At 38.6% G+C, this 17222-nt stretch overlaps 1 protein-coding gene and 1 non-coding gene across 2 annotated transcripts in view; both read left to right on the top strand.

The window, feature by feature from the left end:
* The first annotated feature begins 831 nt into the window (after window positions 1–831).
* trnah-gug (transfer RNA histidin (anticodon GUG)) lies at window positions 832–903 on the top strand. Its single transcript has one exon. It is a non-coding gene; the product is annotated as a tRNA-His (tRNA).
* Window positions 904–5009: 4106 nt separating this feature from the next.
* arhgap39 (Rho GTPase activating protein 39) overlaps window positions 5010–17222 on the top strand; it is a 64731-nt gene continuing 52518 nt past the window's right edge. Inside the window, exon 1 of the mRNA XM_057841047.1 lies at window positions 5010–5132. Within this exon, the coding sequence (XP_057697030.1) occupies window positions 5122–5132 (11 nt within the window). The 5' untranslated portion in view covers window positions 5010–5121. The remainder of the gene's footprint in view (window positions 5133–17222) is intronic.

Here is a 17222-nt window from a genome sequence, read left to right as displayed (position 1 = left end):
GCCATTGACGGCGAAGGACGTCCAAAATATTTGGTCTGGCAACATTAGAAAATTCAAATATGAAAATTTTTTTGTTTGTTTCCAAAGTTATCTTTTTTTAAAAATATATAAAGCAAACAAACGCACATTTTTTATCTGTTAATATTTTTATGGAGGTTGACTTTCATTTTTATTTAAAACAAACAAACAAAAAAAGCATCATTTTCTTCATGTCATTTTATTTTATTTTTCAACCTGTTGGAACTGGGATGGCTTATCATGTTTCATGCCTGGTCAACCCTCAAATGGATTGGACGTCTATAGCCGTCAATGGCATCCTATGAGTTTAAAGTAACACACGGTGAGCCTGACTAAACTCCATTGAGAAAATTGCCAATTTAAGACCTGTTACTAATACAAACCACCCCTTCCTAGTCCAAATGGATTGGACGTCTGTCACCGTCAATGGCACCCAATGAGGTAATATATAAAAACGTCCTAGCCGATTGAATTGTAGGAAGATAGTTAATGTAGTTCCTTAGTTTGAGTGTCATAAGTGGTTATTTGACAAAGGTATGTATGCTTAATAAAAACAAGTGCATTTTTAAAGCAAGTCAGGTTCGTCTGTCCGTCTGTCGCCGTTAAAAATGTTGGTTTTTGAATCAAACTTAATTTACAGCATCGACTGACAAGCTAGTGCACAATTTGTTAAGATGATTAATCATTAATTCACGGAAGTCTTCATAGTTTAAACGTCATTGAAATAGTCAGTTTAAACTTATTTTTACGTGTTCGTGTTGCAAGATATTTAAAGGCTTCTGCAGGATGTCAGGACATCCACTCGGATAGCACGCCGTGATCGTATAGTGGTTAGTACTCTGCGTTGTGGCCGCAGCAACCCCGGTTCGAATCCGGGTCACGGCAATTTTGTAAGAACGTTTTAGTACTGTAACCTTTTTTTTGTACTCCAAGAAAGATTTTTCGTTCTTTTTGAGTCCGACCTTTTGTGGTTCTTTGACTGTCCACGGTCATCTTCCAAGTGGAGGTTTAGGAAGTAACCACAAGAGGGCGCAGCAGTACACAACAAGTCAAAAGACATTCTGCAGTTTTTTTTAACTGACACCTGAATTTACATTGAACAAAATCCATGACAACAACAATAATAATAATTTAAAAAATAAAATGGAAAAATAGAACAAAAAATTTGAAAAAAAAAAAAAAAATACATAAAAGAAATTGGACAGAAAAACTAAATTTAAAAAAAGTATCAAAATCAAAAGATTTAAAAAAGTTTTATTTTGAATATTTTTGAATTTACATTGAACAATATTCACGAAAATAACAATAATAATAAAGAAAATTAAAGGGAAAAACATAATTAAAAATTAGAAAATCCTTTTAAAAAATACATTAAAGAAATAGAACAGGGAAATTTAATTCATAATCAAAAGCTATGTCAAAAGATTTAAAAAAAAAAAAAATTTAAATGTTTTTTTTTTTTTTTTTTAATTTACATTGAACAACATCTATGAACATGATGATGGGGGAGCCAGCACAGCCCATCCCTCCTCTCGCAGCCCAGCAAAGGGGCCATCGTCACCCCCCAGTGATCCAGGGTGGTCCCCCGGTTCACCCGCGCACCCATCAACCGGCCTTCTGGGAAGGGGGGATGCACCACCAACCCCATGCTGACCCCCACCCCCATTTGCCCCCACCCGGCCCACGGGCCACAGTCCCCCCCGACCGGCATGGCACACCACGGGACCCCCAACGGCCCACCAAGCGCAGGGCAGGGCAGTGTCCCCTGCCGGAGCAGGCAATACCCAGCCAACACACCGGTGTCCAGGTCCAAGTGTCTGTTTTGGTTTTAGGACGCTAGCAGCTTTGGTTTTGAAAATATTTCAATTTAAGTTTTTGAAAATAGGTCTCTATGGATCGGCCCGAGCCCCGTGTACCCTCAACTGATAGAGAAATCTATGTAAAAACTTTACTTTTTCTCGTAGTATTATGTAAAATTACAAAACATGAAATTTTGTTTTTACTACTATTACGTAACGTCACACGTGCTAGTACACGTACTTTATCTCATAGTATTGCAACTTTCTTTTTCGTAATATTACGACTTTATTCTCTAAAAATTACATAAAATTACTTAACATTACATAATGTTGCAACTTTTTCCTCATAATATTCCATCAGGTTTCGTAGTATTATGACTTTTTCCTAATAATATTTAGTAGTTATGTAGTATTATGACTTTAATCTCGTAATATTAGGACTTTTTTCCAGTTATTATTACGACTTTAATCATGTGATATTACGTAACATTACAACTTTTTTTTGTCGTAATATTACTTAAAATTGCGTTGCATCATGACATTAATCGGATGACAACTCTTCTTCTCGTAATATTAAGTAAAATTGCGTAACATTACGACTTTTTCCTCGTAACATTATGTTGTATTGCAACTTTAATCTCGTAATATTACTGTTTTTTTTCCTGTTGTTATTACGATTTTAATCATGTAATATTACATAACATTGCAACTTTTTTTCCCTCCTAATATTAATTAAAATTTCGGAGTATCACGACTTTAATCTGATTTCAACTTTTCTCCTCGTAATATTACGTAAAATTGTGTAGCATCACGACTTTTTCCTTGTAATATTAAGTCGTATTGCAACTTTTATCTCGTAATATTACGTTTTTTCACATTATTATGACTTTAATCAGGTAATATTACGTAACATTACAACTTTTTTAAAATTGTAATATTACTTAAAATTTTGTAGAATCATGAAATTAATTAGATGACAACTTCTCGCAATATTATGTAAAATTGTGTAACATTCTGACTTTTTCCCCGTAATGTGTCGTATTGCAACTTATCTCGTAATATGACATTTTTCTGTTGTTATTATGACTTTAATCATGTAATATTACATAACATTGCAACTTTTTTTCCTCGTAATATTACTTAAAATTTTGGAGTATTATGACTTATCTGATGTCAACTCTTCTTCTCGTAATATTACATAAAATTGCAGAACATTACAACTTTTTTCCCGTAACATTGTCATATTACAACTTTAATCTCGTAATATTACGACTTTTTTTCAAGTTATTATTATGACTTTAATCATATAATATTACGTAACATTACAACTTTTTTTCTCGTAATATTACTTAAAATTTTAGATTATGACTAATCTAATGACAACTCTTGTTCTAGTAATATTACATACGATTGCGTAATATTACAACTTTTTCCCGTTATTATTACGACTATAATCAGGTAATATTACGTAACATTACAACTTTTTTAAAATCGTAATATTACTTAAAATTTTGTAGTATCATGACATTAATTAGATGATAACTTCTCGCAATATTATGTAAAATTGCGTAACATTACGACTTTTTCTTCGTAATATATTGTATTGCAACTCATCTTGTAATATTATGACTTTTTTTTCCTGTTGTTAGTACGACTTTAATTATGTAATATTACATAACATTGCAACTTTTTTTTCCTCGTAATACTACTTAAAATTTCGGAGTTTTATGACTTATCTGATGTCAGCTCTTCTTGTAATATTACATAAAATTGCAGAACATTACGACTTTTTCCCCGTAACATTATATCGTATTACAACTTTAATCTCGTAATATTGCGACTTTTTTCACGTTATTATTACTACGACTTTAATCATGTAATATTACGTAACATTACGTTTTTCTCGTAATATTACTTAAAATTTCAGAGTATTGTGACTAATCTGATGACAACTCTTCTAGTAATATTACATACGATTGCGTAATATTACTTTTTCCTATTATTATTACGACTTTAATCAGGTAATATTCCGTAACATTACAACTTTTTTAAAATTGTAATATTACTTAAAATTTTGTAGTATCATGACATTAATTAGATGTCAACTTCTCGCAATATTATGTAAAATTGCGTCACATTACGACTTTTTCCGTGTAATATGTCGTATTGCAACTAATCTCGTAATATGACTTTTTTTCTGTTGTTATTACGACTTTAATGATGTAATATTACATAACATTGCAACTTTTTTTCCCCTCGTAATATTACTTAAAAGTTCGGAGTATTATGACTTTAATCTGATGACAACTTTTCTTCCTGTAATATTACGTAAAATTGCGTAACATTACAACTTTTTTCCCGTAACATTATGTCATATTACAACTTTAATCTCGTAATATTACAACTTTTTTACACGTTATTATTACGACTTTAATCATGTCATATTACGTAACTTTACAACTTTTTTTCTCGTAATATTACTTAAAATTTTATATTATGACTAATCTGATGACAACTCTTCTTCTAGTAATATTACATACGATTGCGTAATATTACAACTTTATTATTACAACTTTCATCTCGTAATATTGCTACTTTTTTCACGTTATTATTACGACTTTAATCATGTAATATTACGTAACATTACGTTTTTTTCTCGTCATATTACATAAAATTTCATATTATGACTAATCTGATGACAACTCTTCTTCTAGTAATATTACATATGATTGTGTAACGTTACAACTTTTTCCCGTTGTTATTACGACTTTAGTCAGGTAATATTACGTAACATTACTTTTTTAAAATCGTAATATTACTTAAAATTTTGTAGTATTAAGATATTAATCAATGACAACTTTTCATCTCGTAATATTACGTGAATTGCGTAACATTTTTTTTTTCTTAATGTTATGTCGTATGACCATTTTAAACTCGTTAAGACTTTATTTTTGTAATACTACACTTTCTCGTGATATTACAACATACGACATTATTGTCATAATGTAACATTATCTATTAATTTTGCAATATTAACTTTATTCTCGTAGTCGTATTTGTTTTTCTTTGTTTATCCTTGACACTCCATAGTAAAAAGACACAAAAAACGATGGATTTCCCTTCAAGCGCAACTCGGTTTTATTGTGACAGTCTCAACAGGAAGTTCGTTAGCCGGCTAGCGCTAGCTTGACTCTCGTCTGGCCCGAGTGGGGGCTCGTTGGACTGCGGCGAGGCGACTGCGTTTTCGGGCACCATGGAGCGAATCTCAATGGGCTTTTCTCCGACGAGATTTTAACAAGCGAAAATGGCCGAGAGGTGAGTCCGAACCGAACCAAACCGAACCTTTTGGTCCGTTAGCGTAACGGGCGCCGCCGCCTCCGCCTCCGCCTCGGTAGGACTTCCACCGCGCTCGCTCGTTCGTTCGTTCGTTCGGCTCGGGCCAGCGTTGTCGCCGGCCGGCCGGAAAGCCCGCGGCAGGTGCGCCTTTCTCGGCGCGGGTTCTCCGCCGACTGTCGGCGGGCGGAAGGCTGCTGTCGTCCGGCCAAATCCACTGCGGTCACCGGCGTGCACCTGTCGGAGCGAATATATCGTCAGTGGAATGCGGCTAACGCTAACGGAGGATGCTAACGGAGCATCCGTGAAGGATGAGGAGAGGATGAGGAGGATTCTCCAGCCTCCTCCTCATCCTCACCGTGATGGATGCAGGAACTCAATCCCATTTTTCTCCATAAATCCTCATTTTTTAATAGGAAAAATATTACAATTCAGTCATTTCTCATCATTCAGAAGGACGACATCCAGCATTTTCCTTCCAAAAATCAGTTTTTTTTCTAGTCTGCTATTACATTTTATCGCGCAATAAATCATTCCTAAGTGGTCCGATGTGGACATTTGGACATACGTGTCAAGTTTTGGTGGCCTCACCCTCGTCCTGCAACTGGATGGAGGTGTCTCCTCCCGTCAGTGCGGCGCCCTTCTGCTTCCGTTCATTGGGTTCATGCCGAAAAGAAAAAAAATCATGTCCTTTCTTGTATGATGTCACAAAGCAGCTGTCTATAGGCTCACTTAGAGAAAAGTGACGGTGATAGACGTCCAATCTGTAAGAACAGGCCCCTCCCAGTTTAAATGAATTGGACTTTTATTACTGTCAGTTGCTCTGAAACATGATTAGTCGATGGCAGAATGAACATTCGCCCCTCCTAGGCAAAATAGATTGGACGTCTATTGCCGTCAATTGTGTTTTTCAATTAAATTTTAATAACGGGGCTAGCACATACCCTATGAATGCTATTTACATACCTGGGTGGCAGTTAATAATCAACCATTACTGTAAATGCCAAACATGTCAAAGTACAAGCTTTGGAATCCTCTAAAATTTGTTGGCTTCAGAGCAAAATGGCCGACTTTCTGTTCAGTTTCATGTATGGGTCCAAGAAACTTTTTGGTGGGTCTTGTTGTGACAAACATGCCAACTAAATATTTTGGTCCTAAGTTAAACCGGTCCACGGGGCTGAATTTTTTTGGAAGGTTCCCCATCAAATCCAAAGTCCCTGAATTCACTTGAAATGTTGGCTTCAAACCAAAATGGCAGACTTCCTGTTCGGTTTCAGATATGGTTCCAAGAGACTTTTTGGTGCGTCTTGTTGTGACAAACATGCCCCCCAAATTTTATGGTCCTAAGTTGAACAGGTCCATGGGGCTGAATTTTTTTGGAAGGTTCCCCATCAAATCCAAAGTCCCTGAATTCACTTGAAATGTTGGCTTCAAACCAAAATGGCAGACTTCCTGTTCGGTTTCAGATATGGTTCCAAGAGACTTTTTGGTGCGTCTTGTTGTGACAAACATGCCCCCCAAATTTTATGGTCCTAAGTTGAACAGGTCCCCGGGGCTGAATTTATTGGAAAGTTCCCCATCAAATCCAAAGTCTGGGAAATCTCTCAGAATGTTGGCTACAAACCAAAATGGCCGACTTCCTGTTCAAATTCAGGCATTGGTCCTAGAGACTTTTTTTTGTGTCTAGTTGTGATGAACTCGCCCACCAAATATTATAATCCTGATTGAAACGGGCCTCTGGGGCTACATTTTTTTGAAGGTTCACCATCAAATCCGAAGTCCTGGAATTCACTTGAAATGCTGGCTTCAAACCAAAATGGCAGACTTCCTGTTCGGTTTCAGACATGGGTACAAGAGACTTTTTTGTGGGTCTTATTGTGCCAAACATGCCCACCAAATTTTATAGGCCGAAGTTAAATGGGACCCCGGGGCTGAATTTTTTTGGGAAGATTCCCCATCAAATCTAAAATCTGGGAATTCAATTAAAATTTTGGCTACTAACCAAAATGGTCGACTTCCTGTTTGAATTCAGGTATTGGTCCAAGAGACTTTTTTGTGCGTCTTGTTGTGGCAAACATGCCCACCAAATTTTATGGTCCTAAGTTGAACAGGTCCCCGGGGCTGAATTTATTGGAAGGTTCCCCATCAAATCCAAAGTCCTGGAATTCACTTGAAATGCTGGCTTCAAACCAAAATGGCAGACTTGCTGTTTGGTTTCAGTCATGGGTACAAGAGACTTTTTTGTGCATCTTATTGTGCCAAACATGCCCACCAAATTTTATAGGCCGAAGTTAAATAGGACCCCGGGGCTGAATTTTTTTGGGAAGATTCCCCATCAAATCTAAAGTCTGGGAATTCAATTAAAATTTTGGCTACTAACCAAAATGGTCGACTTCCTGTTTGAATTCAGGTATTGGTCCAAGAGACTTTTTTGTGCGTCTTGTTGTGGCAAACATGCCCACCAATTTTTATGGTCCTAAGTTGAACAGGTCCCCGGGGCTGAATTTATTGGAAGGTTTCCCATCAAATCCAAAGTCTGGGAATTCTCTCAAAATGTTGGCTACAAACCAAAATGGTCGACTTCCTGTTCAAATTCAGGCATTGGTCCAAGAGACTTTTTTTTGTGTCTAGTCATAATGAACTCGCCCACCAAATGTTACGGTCTTGATTGAAACGGGCCTCTGGGGCTACTTTTTTTTTTTTAAGGTTCACCATCAATTCAAAGTCTGGGATAGTCTCCCAAAATTTTGGCTACAAACGAAACTGGCCGACTTCCTGTTCAAATTCAGGTATGGGTCCAAGAGGCTTTTTTGTGCATCTTGGTGTGCCAAACATGCCCACCAAATATTATGCTCCTAAGTGAAACGGGGTTCGAGGGCTGCATTTTTGAAAGATTCACCATCAAATCCAAAGTCCGGGAAATCACTAAAAATGTTGGGTACAAACCAAAATGGCCGACTTCCCGTTCAGTTTCAGGCATGGGTGCAAGAGACTTTTTTTTGTGTCTAGTTGTGATGAACACGCCCAACAAGTATTTTTCTCCTAAGTGAAACGGGCTTCTCGGGCTGCATTTTTGAACTATTCACCATCAAATCCAAATTCTGGGAATTCATTTAAAATACAAACCAAAATGGATGACTTCCTGTCCGATTTTGGACTTTTTTTGGACAATCATGTTTGGGTGCAACTGGTGTTGGGGGCTTTGTTCCCCCCGCCAAATTCCAGAGGTCATTGAAAACACTACCGAGTAAGAAAGAAGTGGCTTGTGATTGGCGGAGAACCAGGAAAAGAGTGAAGACGCAATCCTAGCTTAACACCCTAAACGCTCATTTATTGTTCTTGCTGCTGTACACGTGTTCAAGTTGACATTGAGAACTGAGTACAAGTGTAAGTGTTTGCAATCATCGTTGACTTGTTGGGGTGCTACGTGCTAATCTTCGCTAGTAGCTAGCAGCAGGGGTTCTTTGATTAGTGAGAGGGGGCTGCGAAACGGGTGAAGGGGGGTGCACTTTCCCACTCTAATAGGATTAAGTCTTCTTCTATTTGTTGCAATGTTGCTCCCCCAAGCACTGTGCGTGTGTGGTGATGTGTTTGTTGATGTGTTTTCATTCCTAGTAAAAAAAAAAAATATCAATACTTATTTGTTTTTTGCACTACTATAGATCAACAAAGATTTGATATCATGGGGTAAATTTGATTTTGTAGTACTCTTGATAGTAACGTTCATTCGCTTACTCACAGTCGAAAGAATTGGACGTCTACCACCGTCAATGGCTCTCCCAGTTTAAAAGAATCAAATGTCTATTGTTGTCAATGGAAGCCATTTTAATTCTTTTTTAACCTGTCCTATTCAGCTGCTTAACATGGAAAATGGAAATCTGAGTGTCCAATTGGTCTGAACAATTTTGATATACAGTGGGGCAAATAAGTATTTAGTAGGGCTGTCAAACGATTAAAATTTTTAATCGAGTTAATTACATCTTAAAAATTAATTAATCGTAATTAATCGCAATTCAAACCATCTCTAAAATATGCCATAATTTTATGTAAATTATTGTTGGAATGGAAAGATAAGACACACGACGGATATATACATACAACATACTGTACATCAGTACTGTATTTGTTTATTGTAACAATAAATCCACAAATGGCATTATTAACATTCTTTCTGTTAAAGTGATCCATGGATAGAAAGACTTGTAGTTCTTAAACGATAAATGTTATAGTTACAAGTTATAGTAATTTTATATTAAAACCCCTCTTCATGTTTTCGTTTTAATAAAATTTGTAAAATTTTCAATCAAAAGTAGAGTTAATATAATAATAACAATAATAAAAATAGAGTGAAAAGTTTTACGTGTATTTTGCAGAGCTATTTTGATATGGAATGCCAGTTAATTTTGCATTGTTGTTTAACTGTGTGTCAGAATAGGGCCTCATTACTATAGACTGAAGTGCTTTTCTTTTTGTCAACATATTTGTTTTTTTTTTTTGGAGAGAGATAGGAATATTATTTTTGTTGTTCTTTCACTAAACGATACTTATGTTTGTTGTGAAGGAGAAGCTTATGCCAATAAACGGCGTGGTCCAAAGAACGCCTGTGTCCACTCGCCTTTACTGTATAACATATACAGTATCTGTACATATCTTACCCAAAATAAAACGAGACACATAATTGCCACTAAAAGAAAGAAAACTTACCGAAATATGTGAGGAGCACAAATAGCAATTTGCATTGCATTGTGAATACAGCATAAACGTCTCACAACTACTAATTCTCCCACGTTTAGAAGAGATGAGTATGGAACAGCGCTGCCCACAAGCAGCCGGTGGCATTCTCTTACCTCTTAATGTCCATAAACGACCTCATTGTAATGTTTGAGGCAATATGCCAGCGGGTCATTCATTGCATGCGTTAATTGCGTCAAATATTTTAACGTGATTAATTTGAAAAATTAATTAACGCCCGTTAACGCGATATTTTTGACAGCCCTAGTATTTAGTCAACCACTAATTGTGCAAGTTCTCCCACTTGAAAATATTACGAGAGGCCTGTAAATGTGAACATGGGTAAACCTCAACCATGAGAAACAGAAAGTGGAAAAAAAAAACGGAAAATCACATTGTTTGATTTTTAAATAATTTATTTGCAAATCATGGTGGAAAATAAGTATTTGCTCAATACCAAAAGTTCATCTCAATACTTTGTTACTATAGCTGCAACGATTAATCGATTAACTCGAGTATTCGATTAGAAAAAAATATTCGAATTAAATTTTGCTGATTCGAGTATTCGTTTAATTAAAGTGACGTTGTATAATATTTTAGTAATCGAGTAATCGACTGTAAATTCTATCGATTAATCGAGTAATCGGATAAAACAAATATATTTTTAGGTGAAGAGCAATTATAGATATACTTGAGAAAACAAGACATTTTATAATTTTCAGTCAATCAATGTCTTTATTTTTTATGTATATTGTTGAAAACAGCCAACAATTGCATCTCAGATGTAACTAGAATTTAAAAAAAAAAGACTAATTCACTGCTTTCACTCAAAAAACCTTTAGATTAAAAAAATATATATATATATATTAGGGCTGCAGCTATCGAATATTTTAGTAATCGAGTAATCGACTGAAAATTGTATCGATTAATCGAGTAATCAGATAAAACTAATTTTTAGGTGAAGAGCTATTATAAATATACATGAGAAAACAAGACATTTCATCTAATCTTGAACCATTTTCAATCCATGTCTTTATTTTCGATGTATATTGTTGAAAACAGCCAACAATTGCATCTCAGATGTAACTAGAATTTAAAAAAAGACTAATTCACTGAAAAAACCTTTAGACCTTATTAAAAAAAAATATATATATATATATATATATATATATATACCTAAAAATGCCTTTACGCTTGATAACACACATCACTTAAAAGATTTTTTCCCACGTGTTTCAATTGAATTTCTATTTGTGTCAAGCCATTTTTAAGTTCTAGTTAAGTTTTAAGTTAGTCTAAACTGTAAGTCCTGATAGGATTTTGAGTTTTTGCAGTGTTCAAAATAAATGTATGATACAGGCTGTATTGGAGCACATTAGGGACTAGTGCTACTTGGTGTTTTATCCAGCAATGACTACTGAGCTAAAATTGATAGTTAGCATTATTGAGTTTTTATTTTACATCCTCATCAATCCACAACGCTATGTTATGTTAAAGCCTGTATGTAAGACACGTTAGCCACGCTTCAAAAGTGGTCATAATTAATAGAAACCTAGCCCTCCGCAGGGCTAACGTTACGTGAGCTAGTCACAATAACGTTAATCTTATTTATTAGCGCTTTACCGCTCTTTATTAGCGCTTTAGCGCTCTTTATTAGCGCTTAGCGCTCTTTATTAGCGCTTAGCGCTCTACTGCTTTAAGATGGCGGCTGTTTACTAACGCTACCCAGACGTGGCCGAGTCTGTCAATGTGCATCTAGTTCAACATACATGTGATCTGAGACTCATCAGACGCTACCTGCTACCAACCATCGTGCGGGCTAGTATTTAGCAACGTCGGCGTCGTTTGTAGGGGCTGTCGGCTGCAGTAAGTTGTTTTTTTTTTTGCTTCTTCCTCTACGCACCTGACATCAGCGCGTTGTCCTGCATTAAAAGTAGTCCGAGCAAAACGTGATGCTTAGAGCTGTCAAAATAAACGATTACTCGAGGTGAATAAAATTACTCGGATCAGTTTTTAAACTCGAGTTACTCGAGTTGCTCGAGTATTCGTTTCAGCGCTAATATATATATATATATACACACCTAAAAATGCCTTTACGCTTGATAACACACATCACTTAAAAGTTAGGATTTTTTCCCACGTTTTTCAGTTGAATTTCTATTTGTGTTAAGCCATTTTTAAGTTCTAGTTAAGTTTTAAGTTAGTCTAAACTGTAAGTCCAGATAGGGTTTTGAGTTTTTGCAGTGTTCAAAATAAATGTATGATACAGGCTGTATTGGAGCACATTAGGGACCAGTGCTACTTGGTGTTTTATCCAGCAATGACTACTGAGTTAAAATTGATAGTTAGCATTATTGAGTTTTTATTTGACACCCTCATCACTCCACAACGCTATGTTATGTTAAAGCCTGTATGTAAGACACGTTAGCCACGCATCAAAAGTGGTCTTAATTAATTAAACCTAGCCCTCCGCAGGGCTAACGTAAGATGAGCTAGTAGTGACAGTAACGTTAATCTTATATATTAGCGCTTAGCGCTCTTTATTAGCGCTTAGCGCTCTACTGCTTTAAGATGGCGGCTGTTTGCTAACGCTGCCCAGACGCGGCCGAGTCCGTCATTGTGCATCTAGTTCAACATACATGTGATCTCTATGAGACTCATCAGACGCTAGCTGCAACTAACGTAGCATGTGCGGGCTAGTATTTAGCAACGTCGGCGTCGTTTGTAGCAGTTGTCGGCTGCAGTAAGTTTTTTTTTTGCTTCTTCCTCTACGCACGTGACATCAGCGCGTTGTCCCGCATTAAAAGTAGTCCGAGCAAAACGTGATGCTTAGAGCTGTCAAAATAAATGATTACTCGAGGTGAATAAAATTACTCGGATCAGTTTTTAAACTCGAGTTACTCGAGTTGCTCGAGTATTCATTTCAGCTCTACATGGTTTATTTTGAAAGTGCTTGCATTTAGTTTAATTGATTAGGGTGGGTACACTGCCTTCTATTCGGCCTCAATTCACATGGCTGAATCCAGGTGCTCCCTGTTAAGACCAACATAAGCAAAATTTTGTTTGAGGACATTTTTTTTTTTAATACATTCGTAATTTATTTTATAGGTATATTTAGCCTATTTTTGTGGGAATATGTGTCTGAACCATTTGTTAAGAGCATTGTAAAAAAGTTTTAGCATTTTATAGCATTTGAACTAGCGGACTTTTGCGATGTAAGTTAGCCAATTGTTCTTTTGTTGTGCATAGATCCTCATTTTTTTTTTTTTTTATACCGTTTGAGGCTCAGCTCAGTTAATTGAATTTTTCTTGTTCCTTATCCGATAACACGATTATTCGAACTAATGGTTTATCGATTAATCGACTACTAAAATAATCGATAGCTGCAGCCCTATTTGTTACGTACCCTTTGTTGGCAATAAGGGAGGCCAAATGTTTTCTGTAACTCTTCACAAGCTTTTCACACACTGTTGCTGGTATTTTGGCCCATTCCTCTATGCAGATCTCCTCTAGAGCAATGATGTTTTGGGGCTGTCGTTGGGCAACACGGACTTTCAACTCCCTCCGCAGATTTTCTATGGGGTTGAAACCTGAAGACTGGCTAGGCTACTCTAGGACCTTGAAATGCTTCTTACAAAGCCACTTCTTGTTGCCCTGCCTGTGTGTTTGGGATCATTGTCATGCTGAAAGACCCAACCACGTCTCATCTTCAATGCCCTTGCTGACGGAAGGAGATTTTCACTCAAAATCTCTCGATACATGGCCCCATTCATTCTTTCCTTTACACGGATCAGTCGTCCTGGTCCCTTTGCAGAAAAACAGCCCCAAAGCATGATGTTTCCACCCCCATGCTTCACAGTAGGTATGGTGCAATTCAGTATTCTTTTTCCTCCAAACAAGAGAACCTGTGTTTCTACCAAAAAGTTCTATTTTGGTTTCATCTGACCACAACACATTCTCCCAGTCCTCTTCTGGATCATCCAAATGCTCTCTAGCGAACCGCAGACGGGCCTGGACATGTACTGGCTTCAGCAAGGGCACATGTTTGAGTCCCTGGCGGCGCATTGTGTTACTGATAGTAGCCTTTGTTACTGTGGTCCCAGCTCTCTGTAGGTCATTCACTTGGTCCCCCCGTGTGGTTCTGGGATTTTCGCTCACTGTTCTTGTTATTTTGACGCCACGGGGTGAGATCTTGCATGGAGCCCCAGATCGAGGGATATTATCAGTGGTCTTGTATGTCTTCCATTATCTGATAATTGCTCCCACAGTTGATTTCTTTACACCAAGTGTTTTACCTATTGCAGATTCAGTCTTCCCAGCCTGGTGAAGGTCTACAATTTTGTCTCTGGTGTCCTTCGACAGCTCTTTGGTCTTGGCCATAGTGGAGTTTGGAGTGTGACTGACTGAGGTTGTGGACAGGTGTCTTTTATACCGATAATGAGTTAAAACAGGTGCCATTAATATAGGTAACGAGTGGAGCCTCGTTAGACCTCGTTAGAAGAAGTTTGACCTCTTTGACAGTCAGAAATCTTGCTTGTTTGTAGGGGACCAAATACTTATTTTCCACTCTAATTTGGAAAGAAATTCTTTAAAATCAAACAATGTGATTTTCAGTTTTTTTTTCCACATTCTGTCTCTCATGGTTGAGGTTTACCCATGTTGACAATTACAGGCCTCTCTAATCTTTTCAAGTAGGAGAACTTGCACAATTGGTGGGTGACTAAATACTTATTTGCCCCACTGTATCACATGGGAGTATGATGTACTCCAATTGTGATCTTTCAAAATGCATCATTTTTTACTAGAAAGCAGCGACCCAGAAGGAGTTATGGGGGGGACAAAAGAAAAGAAGGAGAGAGACAAAGTACAAACAACAACAAGAAATACATTGAACGCCTACACTAACTATGAATATGTTTATGCTATCGTTAGCCAGTTGTATTTCACTGTGGCAACAGTGATGTCAATCTGCCCCGGCAGGTCCCACTCATCCCACAACCTAGGTGTGTGCAATAAAATCAAGGAGGAGCCGGCATGGGACTGTATGGCCCAGTTCTGACTCCCCCCGGAGGTATGAATGACTAAGGTGCCAGGGTGAAAAATATTTACAGTGCAAAGTGAAGCGTTAAGAGGCAGGCTCCCGCAGGCATGGCCCGGTCTGCCAGAACCACCAGCCGCAGAGAACCACCTGGGCCCTGACCAACCCCCGCCCCAGACCACCCCCAGCGCCTCCCCACATCAACCCCCCCAGCCCGCCGCCCAGGCACCCCTCCCACAACCCTGGACAGGCGCCATCCCGAGCGCCAGAGACCAGGGGATACCCACCCCACCGGCAGGGGACAACAAGCCCCACCCCAGGCCTCATAGGCCCCAGGAGGCCCTGCCGCCGACCCTGCCGACAGAGGGGAAGCGGCAGCCGCTGCAGGCCCGGTCAGAGAGGCAGATGGAGCCGGAGACAGGTTCCATCTTCTTCTCGCTTCCTTCTGCAACCAGAACTGTTGTACTGGTTTACGTTGCCAAAAAGCATGCAAGTATGTATCTGTAAAAGGAAGCATTTTCTAGGTAACTTCCTATGGATTCTGGTCTCTTACAGTTGGTTTTGAGGCATTTCAGGGTCACTTCCTGTTGATTTGGGGGCATTTCTAGGTAACTTCTTATGGGGTCTGGTCACTTCCAGTTGGTTTTGAGGCATTTGATGGTCATTTCCTATTGATGTCGGATCACTTCCTGTTGATTTGGTGCATTCGATTCAATTCAATTCAATTTTATTTGTATAGCCCTGGATCACAACAAGGTTGTCTCAAAGGGCTTTGCAGAGGCAATATGATACACAATCAGAAACAGCAAATGAAGCAACTTAGGCTACGTTCATACAACAGGTCTTAATGCACGAATCCGATTTTTTGTCATATCCGTTTTTTTGGCGTGCCCGTTCAGACTGCCTTTGTCCATTGAGACCGTTCAAGTATTACGCATGCGCACTAATTCGCAGTCCGACACGCGCTGAGCAAGAAGACCCGCATGCGCAGAAGCATCAAAACAAATGACACACGTCATCCGTCATTCCAGGGATATCATATTTTGCTTTTCAAAAGGAGGACACAAATAACAGACATAAATAATCCCCATTTAGGCTTATATTCAAAGTTTATATGGATCGATAGCATGCACGCACTGTCCGTGCATGTCACACACACATACGGGCCGTTTGCCCCGACTCTCGGCCGTGTAGGCAATGCTGAAATATTGCTCACTTGGAGCAGAGAGAAAACTGAGCATTCTCAGGCTTATCCTCAACCCATTTTTATTTTTTATGACTGTTGTCAAGCCCAGCCCTTCCCCAAAAGCAGTGTTCACTGCAAGCTAGGCGCTAATAACGCACAGCTGCATCGCTACGGTAACGTCTCTCTCGCTATTTGATGACGTAATTGCTGCATGAAATCCAATTTGGGAGAGTGGACAGTACAGACCGCCGCGACAGTCTGGAAAAATGTGGCCCAGATCGGATTTGAACCACATACGAAAGTGACCCAGATCGGATTTGAAATGGTCCAGTTCTATGCGACTTGTCACGTTCAGACCGTCAAGTTAATGCCTCACTCGAGTCGGAAAAACACGAAAAAATCGGATTCGTGCATTAAGACTTGTAGTATGAACGTAGCCAAAGATGAATAAATAAAGTTCAAGTCCTGGGTATCCCCCATCCTTAGACCCTCCATGTCGGCAAGGAAAAACTCCAGAGTCTTTGGGAGAAAATGAGAAACCTTGGGGAGTACCACAGTCAGGAGAGATCCACTCCCAGGACGGATATACAGGAAGCCCCAGGACTGCTAATGGGAATTAGCTGGCAAAGTTACAGTCCGTAGAGATGCAGTGGAGTAAAGGAACAAGAATAAGTCCATCTAGCCAGATGAGACGGGGGTAGCAACGAGGACGTCCATCCAGCCAGGGGTCCGTACAGTCAGGAGGCTGCAGCTGAAAAATAGCCCCTCCCCAGAGGGGAGGGGGGAAAGGGGAAACCGGGTGACTAGTGATGAAGAGACTAGACAACTAGATATTTACATTGGAAAATAGAAATAAAGTAAGACAAGTGGTAGGTAGAGTGAGAAAAAGGAGATAGAACTCAGTGGCTGTACTTCCCCCAGCATTATAGCTTCTACTGCAGCTTAGACTAAACTGTGAGTCTACTCCGACTTCAACTAGCCTGACCATAAGCTTTGTCGAATAGGAACGTTTTTAATCTAATCTTAAATGTGCAGACTGTCTCGGCTTCTTTAATATTAGCTGGAAGCTGATTCCATAAAACAGGGACTTGGTGGCTAAAGGCTCTAGCTCCGACAG

Source organism: Corythoichthys intestinalis, chromosome 7 (assembly GCF_030265065.1).
Source record: "Corythoichthys intestinalis isolate RoL2023-P3 chromosome 7, ASM3026506v1, whole genome shotgun sequence".
Classification (NCBI taxonomy): Eukaryota; Metazoa; Chordata; class Actinopteri; order Syngnathiformes; family Syngnathidae; genus Corythoichthys; species Corythoichthys intestinalis.
This window is presented reverse-complemented; position numbering and strand designations above follow the sequence as displayed.